General features: G+C 36.1%; 2 protein-coding genes across 2 annotated transcripts in view; one reads left to right on the top strand and one right to left on the bottom strand.

The window, feature by feature from the left end:
* ube3d (ubiquitin protein ligase E3D) overlaps positions 1-4,609 on the top strand; it is a 72,365-nt gene extending 67,756 nt beyond the window's left edge. The window contains exon 11 of the mRNA XM_087805362.1: positions 4,455-4,609. The gene's annotated coding sequence lies outside the window, so the exon portion shown is untranslated. The remainder of the gene's footprint in view (positions 1-4,454) is intronic.
* A 3,292-nt stretch (positions 4,610-7,901) lies between these two features.
* Positions 7,902-9,819, bottom strand: tpbg (trophoblast glycoprotein). The gene has a single exon (XM_087805727.1). The coding sequence runs from the start codon at positions 9,437-9,439 to the stop codon at positions 8,297-8,299; it is 1,143 nt and encodes a 380-aa protein (XP_087661853.1). The 5' UTR covers positions 9,440-9,819; the 3' UTR covers positions 7,902-8,296.
* Positions 9,820-12,458: the final 2,639 nt, after the last annotated feature.

Below are 12,458 nucleotides of genomic sequence, written 5' to 3'. Positions count from 1 at the left end.
GACTTTTCATTCCAGATCCAGATTTGATGTCTTTATATGGTTATCTGCATATATATTATACTATACAATGTAATATTGTGTAATATATATCATACACGATCAGGTATATGTTATGTACTACTATGGGTCCTTGTGTTTTATGTATTTTATGGATATATTTGTAGAAATATGTGTCGATTTGCAACAAACTTAGCATAAGTAAAAAGGGATTATTTTACTTCTTCCTTGTTCTTATTCAAACTGCAGTGATTTGTTTTCTTTTTATTTCGTTTTATTTAACTTCTTTCTAATTACATATTTTAAACATGTTCAAAGTATAATTAATTCATTTATTCATTGGGTTTTTTTTAAACACAGAATAATGATTGATTGTTAATCATTGAATTCAATAATTTATTTATTGAAAGGTTGAATTTGTTTTAATAAATAATTGAAATCAATCATATTTTATCTCTTCTAATGAATTGAAAATTCAAAAATTGGTATAATATTGAATTTAAAAGAATATTAATTAAATCTAAATATATATTTAGAAAATCTATTTAGAACTATTGGATCAATAAAAATGAAACCCGTTTATATAGGAATAATTTAATTTAATATTTGAAACAAATAATTTAATTCAAGTTTCAACATTTAAAATCTTTCAATTCAAACCACCTCTGACTCCACTGATGTACTTTCATACGGGAGACCTTTATAATGAGGATTGTGCTGCAGGATGACAGTATGAAACCTGGCAGAAGGAAGCCTATTTAACACGATCAACGTCACTTTTTGGCCAGACTTCTTTCCCTTTTTTGACTCGCAGTTCATGAACTTTGAGAGTGAGGTGTTGTTGCTGCAGCCCAGACTGTTGCATCCTCAACCCACATGGGCATAAATGTGTGACTGCCGTGATTAGCACGACTGTACTGAAGCTGTAGATTAACAAAGTCACACAATGTTTCAACGTATGAGTAAAGGCTTAAGGAGACGAATACACACATGTGCTATGTGAGAGCAAAAATGTTAATTTGTCTTTAAATACTCTAATTTCCTCGTTGTTTCTTTTTAAAAAAAATTGCAAAGTAGTTTTTTCCTGCTTTTTACCAGTGAGATCAAGTTAAAATGTGTTCTCTTGTGTGTGAAGTAAAAAATGATTATGTTTGTACATAAGTATGTGTTGTAACAAGTAAGTAAGTAAAGGTTATTTGTAAAGCGCCTTTCTAGACCAGGGTCACAAGTCACTTTAAGATGTCTTAAGATGTTTCTTGAAGGAGTCAGTAGATCATCAAACACAGAGGAAGATCGTTCCAAAGCTTAGGAGCAACAGCCTGGAAGGATTTCTCTCCTCTGGTCCTGAACCGTGTTCAGGAAACATCAGTAGATTCTGATCCAGAGACCTCAGAGCCCGAGCTGGGGTGTAAGTCTGGATCAGATCACTGATGTAAGGTCTGAACATGAATAGATCTGAAAGTAAGAACCAGAATTTAAAAATTGATCCTGAAAGAAACTGGAAGTCAATGAAGAGTTTTAAGGATCAGGAAATGTGAGTTCTTCTACTAGAGCGGTTTAAAATTCTCGCTGCAGAGTCTTGTATTAACTGCAGGCGAGACAGATCCTTCATTCTATGTTTTTGTGTTTTGTGACTGATCTTAACTTAACCACAGGTGTTTTTTGATTTACTAAGATAGTGTGACTAATTACAAACTAGTGCAAAATGTTAGACCCATTGTGAAAGTGCGACTTGGCGGCCATTTATAAATAATGAAGTAATTATTATTTGTGGCCCTTCAGCACCACTTTTTAATGGTGCTCACTCGCTGTATGACCCATAATGACCGTATTATTCCCTCGGACGTCATTATCTTGTTTTCGCCCCTCTTTTGTTCCGCTTGTTTTCAATGAAAACTGGGCCACCTTCGAAAAAAAGGAGGTCCGGAGAAAACACAAGGAAAAAGCCTGGTGAACGAACCATCGTAAGACAGCACTACAATTACTGTATCATTGGAAAATATTTTCAAAAATCTCTTGTCTTGGAGACATTATACAATAGAAATCAGCCAACTGTCCATCCTTACTAAAACGTTTGTCACTGTGGCTAAAAAAAAACATGACAAAATACAATTATCCTCCTGATCCTAAGGAAACGCACTTAGCGCTTTAAATTGGATAGCCGCGGTTTGAGGACTTTAGTATGTGTTATGTACATATGTGTATATGTGTATATGTATTAATATTATCTCAAAGTTTATTTTTTTAATTTTTAAATGTAATAAGTTTTACCATTACGTGACGTTAGCCTGTAACTGTATACAAGTAAAGATAAGTTAAGATTAAGAAAAAACAAAAGGCTTTCAAATAATAATAAAATATGGGTGTATTGTATAGTATTTTGCTCTCTCTTTTGGGAAAATATATTCATATAATGACCCCTTCCTTACAGCATACTATCTTCAATCAATAATTTTGATTGTTTGTTTTTTTCATCAAGATGGTCGCCATTCAAATCTAGCTTGAGGTGAACCAGGATTTGAGGTGCCAGATATTTAATGTGAATTATCGTTCCTTTTACACCATTCTGATTTTGTTATCTTTGGATCCATACCTTTACCAGACGAATGAATGGGTTTAGTACATCAAATAAGTTAAAGATTAAGCCAATATTGATCAGTTAAACCTCAAAGATGCTAAAAGATCAACAAGCACAAAAGGGTGTTCCATGCAGAAGGTGTGGAGCATCATGGAGTGCTCATCCATTATACTCGTCTTTATTTTCAACTGTTCAATCGCTCACTATTTTCTTGCGTCTTGCTATAATTACACCTGCTCTGCCAAGCGCGGCGTTCGAGGCGTGGCTCCAAACACAGTGTGATGTGATCGTGCACGAGAGTCGGTCTCTGTGGAAACATACGCTTGCATTGCACCGTAATCTTCTCCAGGGACGCCATGAAGGTGGGAAAGCCTCACTTTGGGGAGCGAGGTGTAAGCACCGACCTGGAGCCACGGAATGAAATCGCAAACAAATAGATACAAATGTAATGTCGTTCACGTTTAGTATTTTGAAATGAAGATAAATACATTATAGCTGAGCATCTATTTCGGCTGAAAATATTACATTAAGATGCTGGAAATCTACATGTAACGCTTCAACATAGTTATAAATATCCAGTCTTTAATTTTATTAACACATTATTAGACTCGCCTTCTCCCACGTCAACCGAGCTGACAAGTGAGACTCAGATAATTGATGGCTTTTATAATAATAAAATAATAATGAAGATGTAAGAGCGAAGAGATCTGCGCTTCAGAAAGGATTCAGACAGACATGTAAACTGTGTGGATCTACTTTCTCACTTGTAAACAAGGAAAATGGGTTTCTTTAAACCACATCTGATGTCTATTAATTGTTTAAGTAAGTAACATTGTAAAGATCTTGGTTATTGTATTACATAAAATCTTGAAAGTAGCTTGTTTAGAAGGGAAAGAAGAAATATGAGATGGGATTTGATCATGTAATTCAATTCTATCAGAATATTGAGGCACATGATAAATCTTGATTTCTTTGTGTATAAATATTCCTTAATTCTTAGAATTTAAGTAGTTTTTTTATTATTGAGTTCTAAAATGTATATATTGAACAGTTTTATTATCAAATATTGAATGATTTACCATATTGAAACGTTAAATTAGTGGGGGGTTTTATAATATAATTGCAAGAAATGCATGATTTTTTATTGATTTTTTACACATAGAGTTAAATATTCTTATTCTAATAATACAACATACATTCTGTAATTTAAATGTTTTTTAAATTAATAACCTTTTATATAATCTTTGTAGTAACCCCAGACTACCAAAACAGTTCGTAGCTACTTCATCAAACTTTACTAACATTTTTATACTGAATTTGAAAAGCTCTAGAAAAATTATTAAAAGTATACATTGTTTTATTGGATTAATAACATTAAAATCTATGTATTAAAAGTAAAATACTTATTTTGATAATATATATATTTTTTAAAACATTGATTGTATTCAATAAAATTGAAACACAATATTTCAATAATCTAAATTTGGGCATTTAAAGGCACATTTAACCATTTAATATTCTGATATACAGATATATTTCCATACTTGAACTACTTGTACCTGATTGGTAAATGTTTCCCACGACAATAACTGGAGTACAACTACCTGACCCGTCTCAAGTCAAAGTCTTTCAAACGTAAATAGGTCGGAGACTGGTTTAATCTCAGAGGAGAGTCAAAATGGTGTCTTGTAGACGTAGAAATGTAGCCCTTTGTTTGCAACATTACACTGGATACTTGGGATGTAAGAAAATATCAATACTACTTAAATATCACAATCTTTTTTTCACTGTACTATATAAATATTCAACGTCACTGTATTGATTTTTCATTAAACAATGAACATGCAAATATTAACTGCAGCTGTTGTTTTTGTTGCAGTTAAACCTCCGGCCACAAGATGGCAGCAGCCATTACATCAATTGCCGCTAAAGGAACAATGAACTCCAGGCTGAGGACGAGGGGATACAGTCGACTCCAGCAGCTTTTAAAGTCAAATTTCTGTTTGAAAACAAATTAAAAGAGTTACGACTTGATCAAGAGTCATGTGGTCTGTAAATTCTGCAACACAAGAGTCAAGTACTCGACAATACTACAAATATATCCTTGTTACTACAGTATCACAATATAATGAATCTCTGCCTCTGTATTGTCAGATTGTTGCCAGTACACTTTGCTTGAAATGGAACTGAAGGGTCATTTCATAATAAACTTTGAGTAAATTGTAAGCACAGAAACAGATGGAATTTTGGTGCCTCTCGCAAACAATCACAGTGGTTGTAGGAGTTGTTAATGATTCTATTAAAAGCATGTTACACTTTCGGAGCGCGCCCATGTGGCTCCTGCCCATAGGTGCGAACCAGAGAGGTGTGACAGCGAATCTTGGGAGTACAGCGACGGAGCAGCTGTGTTTGTCGAGCCGAACAAAAGCCCGCCGGCACCAGCCAACCCGTCTAGAGTTACGCATCCTTCTCTCATATCATTAGAGAATCATCAAGCGGTTCTCAATGACGGGCTCCTTCACTTTGACAACACTTCATTTTCACTCTTTGGAAAGAAAGAATTTCTAATAAAGAGAGGCGGCGGCGCCTCATTGTTGGAGGATCTGAGACGAGTGTTGGCTGCTGGCTACGGGAGGATTGAGAGTGATTATCTCGCTGCTCTTCAACAGGGCCGCACAAGTTCATTCCTACGAGCACGTGCAGACATAACAAACAGCTTTATTCTTTTCGACTGCTATACTGTTACATGCTTGGAAGCTCCGCCGGCCCTCAAAGGAGTCGCACACATGAATTATTTATTCAAACCATACCGGCCCATGTGAGAAATAGCGATTGACGGCGGAGAACCCGGCGATGTGGGAAAGGCTTCCTGTGAAGATGCAAGTTCCCTTAAAAACAGGATCACGTGAGACACAAAGCTGCTTGAGCTCATTAGCATAATACTTGTCTTGTGAGTTTCAGGTTCATTTTCTAGTCGTTTGCAGGGAAACGGCATATATCTTGTGTGAAGGCACCACCAGAGTTACTTTGAGAGGAGAACCTTCAGGAGCCAAGGTCAGAGTGAAGAAGTATAACAGTGCCAGCGGAATGCGGAACGGGTTGAATTTCAAATGATTTAGATTATTTTTTATTGAATTCAATCATTTTTATAGTGAAAGGTTGATTTTTACCATTTAATATAATAATTTTACACACAGTAAAGAGTTTGATATTCTTATCCCAATAATTCAATAATACATTTTTTTGATGTAATATTTTTTAATTCGCAGCCTTTAAATGTTGGTATTGTCTGGTGGCACTATTATAACAATATTTTTTTATTTAATTTAAAAGGCAAATATTGAACCTGAAAATAGTACAATAGTAAGTTTATTTTCAAAAAATTATATTTTTTAAAACTCAAATCTTTTGAAAATCTCATTTATTCAACTTTTCAATAAAGAAATATTTAGAATCAATTATTCAATAAAAAACTAATTCAACCTTTTAATACATAAATTATCGAATTTAAATATTCCTGTAAAAAATAAAACAATTCGCAAAAGAACATTTCAATAAAATACATTTTCAAAGTTTTGAGTTAGGATAAGGATTCATGCATTTCAGGAAAAACAGTGAAGTTAAAAACAGAATTTAATCATTGAATCCAGTATGAGGGCCCTGGAGATAACGTCTTTGAAATGTAACTGATTTTTGTGTGTGTTTTTGAATTGTATTAGATTTGAAATTGTACCTTGTTGTTTTATTTTCTGCTGCTTCTTGAGTCATTTTAAAAGAGTTTTTTAAAACACTTATATAATATAAAAACATATAAAAACACAGATAAGCTTCAGCTCCGATCCCAGCATTAAGACCTTTAAATAAAAGAAAAATGTAATCCAAAATACTCTTCTTAACGATCTCTGTTCTTTTTTTAAATTAGTAATGAATTGCGATATAAAAATGATTTAGATAAGTTAATTGGGGATTGTTTCACTAGTTAAGTTCCTATAAAATGCTACTACTCGTGATGCAACTTTGTTGATGCAACTCAAATATTCAATAACAGTCTTGTATTAAAATTCGATAAAGAGTCCCTTTAAGAAAGATATAAATTATATATATATATATATATATATATATATATATATATATATATATATATATACAGTATATGGAATGTAAAGTACTGAACACTACCCTACTATGCAGACTAGATTAGTGATGCTAAACTTGCATTTAAATGCTTAAAAGTTTAGAGTTTAAATAAATAATCCCTCGATATAGTTTAGTTAAACGTCAATATAAACTAACTGTGCACTATTGTAGGGACTTGAACTCTTAGACAAAGCCTGAGTTTAAGTAAAGGCACAACAATAAATCAAGTTTTGTTCTTTATCTCCAATCAGAATCAGATAAATCAAAGAAGCATACCCATTTCTAAAAACTACTTTACAAGCATAGCTTGTAAAAAAAAAAAAGAAAAAAAAAGACATTTAGTTCTGCCAGTGTCTTTGAAGTGACTTGCATTTTGTCCCTGGAGGAAACTGAATTTGTTTTAATTACCTTTGGCAAATTTGTACTCCAATTTTACTCAACGTTAAGTAAATCAAACTGATGAAACAAAATTTAAAAAAAAAGAATTAAACAAGAGTAAAAATATGCAGAGGCTCTGACATTTTTGTCAATTTTCCAAACTCTTTAACATTTATACAAACAATAAAATGCTGATTCACCTTTACCTTAGAACAGAAAATATTATATACCTTTCTTATTATTAAAACTTAAATAATAATAATACATTTTTGTTGATGATTGTTACCATATTTAATTGTTATTATTAATATTTTAAATAAAACAAAACAGCTGGCCATTATAGTAGTTTGTAGTATAGTAACTATGATGGGTAATTTAATCACATGATGCAGCACAAACTATGAATTAAGTTCAAATACGTGCAGCTAAAGTTTGCACAATATTGTGTAAACTTGTGTATACGAAACACTAACCAATTACAAAGAGTTCTTTGTTCTCGTGGCGCGGTCAACGCCCCCTGCTGGTTATAATATTGCCTGCATTCATGTGGGAGTTAAAAACCTACAATAATAATGTATATATTATTTGACACACAAAAGAGTGATGTGTACAGAGCACAACAAAATACTGAGACGGAAAAAAATGAATGATAAACAGGTAAAGAATATTTCATTGGATTCCATGTGCAAGTTACTTGGGTTGTGTGTGTGTTTCTGTGTGTGTGTCTGTGTTCCCAACCTTCTCCACATTCCTAAGGGATGATTAAAGGGTCTTCAGACAAAGCTGATGCCAGTAACCCAGAGGCATTTTATTAAACTACATATTCACAATGAAGAAAAAAAGGCTCACATCCATCTATTCAAGTTGGAAAAATGCAGCACGATGAACATCGATAAAAGGCATATTGTATATCACAGATGATCAAAGGAAACCCACAGTCAGGCATTTTCTCAGGCATAATGAGGGATGCATCGAGTTTTTAAAAAGTGTCACGCGGAAGAAAAAAAAAGTCGGCGTACTCCATTCCATTGTCTTCTACAAAAAAACTAACTCAGTCCGTCCAACCCGTCGTGGATCGTCCATGCAATACACACCTGGGGACAACACACTCGCTGGACATGCAGCTGTGTCTGGGACGGATCCATGACCAGAAAAGAGTGGAAGACTCATGCAACTGAGGCTACAGTCCATACGCTTGGTCCTCACTTACACATCCGAGTTGATGCTCAGGTTGGCCAGCCTGGGGTCCGTGTTGATCTCGTACCTGTAGTGGTACCCCTCCATGTGGTCCCTGCAGGCGTCCCGGAAGTTGTACATCCACCGCTTGATGCCCTTCCTGTTCAGGTAAAGCACCAGGAGGAAGATGACCCCGATCAAGGCCAGGACCAGACCCAGGAAGACGTACGAGGTCTCCAGGACGCCCTCCATGTTCCCGTAGCACTTGAGTTGCGACGGCTTGACCTGGACCAGCCGCCGGCCCCTCAGGCGCTCCGGTTCCGAGCAGGTCAGGTTCTGCACGTCGCCGACCCGGCTGGAGTTCTTCAGCCAGGAGAGGAGGTCCTCGATGAAGCAGTCGCAGCGCCAGGGGTTCCCCGCCAGGTGTACGTCGAGGTCGGGCTTGAGGTTGAACTCCATCAGGGTGCCCGAGGGGATGCCCTGGATGCTGTTGTCCCTCAGGTCCAGCTCCTGCAGAGGCGGGACCCTCAGGGTGCCGTTGAGGATGGACACGATGGAGCTGTTCTGGAGGTTGAGATGGACCAGGTTGATCATTCTAACGAAGGTGTCGTCTGGAAGAACCACGATGTCATTGTTAGAAAGATCCAACATGGTCAGCTGCTGAAGATTCCCATTCCGAACCCCGCTCAGGTCCATCTCCACCGTGGAGTGATTGTGGAAGCACCTGCTGAGGTTTAGAACCTGCAACCTATTGTCCACCGGGAGAGCGTTCTCACTCAAAGTCTGGATGGGGTTATTGCTCAAGTCCAAACGCAGAAGGTTCGGCAGATGATGGAACACCATGGCGTCCACGTCCTCGATCCCGTTCCCACTCAGATGGAGATCCGTCAACAGTTCCAGGCGAGTTGGAAAAGAACCAACGTCGATGCGACTGATGTTGTTCCCCGTGACGACCAGCAGTCTGGTGTCGGTGGGTAAAGACTGAGGGATGGAGTCCAGGTCCTGGTCCTGGCATTTGACAGTCTGTGAGGAACACGTGCATTTCTCAGGACATCCCTGGCAGGACAGGACGAGGGCGAGGAGGAGGAGAAGTAAAACCTTCTTGAACGTGTTCATCTTTCCTGGATCACACGAGAAGAGCAACAGGCGCATCATCATCATCATCATCATCATTTAAAAAAAAAAAAAAAATCAGACTTGGTGTAAGAACTGATTCTTCTCCGGTTCCAACCAAAAACCAAGAGAAAGTTTCTTTCATCAGTTCAGAAACTGCGTCATCTCCGGATCCGACTCTTTAAAAAAAAAAACTATCCCCAAACCACGTTGGATCGACAGTCGTCTACATTTCCTTGAGACGATCACCGGGGGTTTGAGAACTTCTTGCTGGTCTCCCTCGAGCTTCACAGAACGGAGAATGAAGCAAAGAAAGAAAAAGAAAAAAAAGGTCGGTTTATTTCCATAAGAATGCGGGGGGAAAATGGTCCGGGATTTTAAAAAAAAGCATGAGATGTAAGTGTTGTGTCTTCAGGCTGTGGATCTTCTGGTGTTCTGTGTATCAATTACGAGGCTGTGGAAGACTACCTCCTCTATACTGGTGACAGACCACTGGGTGAGACCAAACCCAGCAGAAGCAGGGGGGAAAAAAATGAACATACCATTATTCAGAGCCAAGGGGGGGTTACTTTTACTTTCTTTTGGCCACATCCTTTATTTATCGTTCTGGTCCTCGATATTATGTGCTTAAATCTTGTATATCATGATGCAATTGTGTTGAAATCAAAAAACTCCCTGAGATGAAATCAGACCAGGAGTCGAGAGGGAGTCTGGTGGACCAGAGGAGGATTCTGTGGCTGCTAAGCAACGAATAACAATTATATATTAAAATAGCTCTTGTATTGCAGTCGTGCCACGTTATTATATTCGAGCACTTTGAGACAGAACCCCTTCTTAACATACTAAATATTGAAGCTTTTTTTAATTTCACATTGTATATATATATACAGTATATATATATATTAAAGCTTTTTTTTTAAGTTCACATTGTATGTGTATATATACATACAGTATATTTATTTATATATATATATATATATATATATACAGTATATATTATTATATTCTGCAGAACCCCTTCATAACATACTAAATAACATACTAAATATTGAAGCTTTTTTAATTTCACATTGTATATGTATATATATATATACTGTATATATTAAAGCTTATTTTTTAAGTTCACATTGTATGTGCATATATATATATTTATATATATACAGTATATATTATTATATTCTGCATTAACATTCTGCATATTTCCTTCTTAACATACTAAATAACATACTAAATATTGAAGTTTTTTTTAATTTACCATTGTATATATATATTATATATCTGAACTTTCAGCTATTGCACCTTCATAGCAGTGCATTTCATAACAAGAAAACTTTGAGCAAAGGCTTATTGGCGAACTGAATTACTAAGAGCTTTGATGAGGAATATTATATTGTTGTTAATAATCTACTATCAATATTTCATGTATTTAATTATTATTTTTCATATTCATGTTAATGTATTAATGTTGTTTTTTTTAAACATGTGTATGTTAAATCTTTTTTTGTGAAATGTGTTGCCAACTTAAATCCGGGAAGAATGAAAGTGCATCAATCAATGAATTAAATGTATGCTCAGGAACCAGCTATTTTACCTTCATTCTTGGTCAACAGTATGATTTCTAAACGTTCAATAAAATCACCATGATACCAGAACATTTGTGTCACTCTTCATCATTATTCCATGTTGCACTAACGGTTGACTGTTTATTTATTTCTATTATATTTTTATGTTTTAATTTAATGCAAATCCCTAAAGCGACACTAACAGTCAGATGAAAAATTCTATGTATATTGTTTATACACTCTGTCAATACGCTGTATGAACAAGGGGAGCCCTTTTATTGCTTGAACCTGGTCATATTTCCTTGCACACTTGGCAAGTGTCAAGTTGGGTCTCACTCATCAATATGTCATAATTCTTGGCCCCGCTGTGGATCCCTGTGAAACACTAGCTACACCCTCCTCTTGACCATCTCCTATTCTTAGCCGGGTCAATGTGACAGTCATCTGCCAATTTCCATGAAACCTGGATTGATACTGAAAGAGATACTCAGATGTCTGGGGAGTATTATTGTCAATCGCACTGACAATATCTACAGACACAAACACAAAACATCAAACAACTAAATATAAAAAACATGTGCAGCTGAATTTTTATACAGCAACTATAATATATGTATAGTGGCTTGCAAAACTATTCATTCTTCTTGAACTTTTCCACATTTTGTCACACTACGCGCCACAAACATAAATATATCTTATTAGAATTTAATGTGAAAGACCAACACAAAGTGTCACACAATTGTGAAGTACAAAGAAAATTATACATGACTTAAAAAAAAAATTCACAAATAAAAAACTGAAAAGTTTTCAGCCCCCGTTTCTCTACGTGCAACTCATTTCCTTCAGGCGTTGCCTGATGACTGCTGAATGATTGAATGTTGACCTAATGAATAAATAGATCCACCTGTGTGTAATCTAATCTCAGTACAAATACAGCTGTTCTGTGACGCCCTCGGAGGTGTGTTAAGAGAATATAGGCGAGCATACAGGACCATGAAGTCCAAGGAACACACCGGACAGGTCAGAGATAAAGTTGTGGAGAAGTTTAAAGCAGGGGAGTTGGTCAGAGTTGATGGGAAGATGGATGGAGTCAAATACAGGGCAATCTTGGAAGAAAACCTGTTGGAGTCTGCAAAAGACTTGAGACCGGGGCAGAGGTTCCCCTTTCAGCAGGACAACAACGACCCCAAACATAAAGCAAGGGCTACAATGGAATGGTTTAAAAACAAAACATATTCCTGTGTCAAAGTCCAGACCTAAATCCCATCGAGAATCTGTGGCAAGATCTAAAAACCGCCGTTCTCAAACCAATCTAATCCGACTGAGCTTGAGCTGTTTTGCAAAGGAGAATGGGCAAAAATCTCAGTCTCTAGATGTGCAAAGCTGGTAGAGACGTACACCAAAAGACTTTCAGCTGTAATTGCAGCAAAAGGCGGATCCACAAAGTATTGACTCAGGGGGGCTAAATAGTTTCAGTTTTTTATTTGTGAAAAAAAGATTTCAAATAATTTATAATT

The sequence above is a fragment of the Callionymus lyra genome, chromosome 13 (assembly GCF_982586985.1).
Source record: "Callionymus lyra chromosome 13, fCalLyr1.hap1.1, whole genome shotgun sequence".
Lineage (NCBI taxonomy): Eukaryota > Metazoa > Chordata > Actinopteri > Syngnathiformes > Callionymidae > Callionymus > Callionymus lyra.
This window is presented reverse-complemented; position numbering and strand designations above follow the sequence as displayed.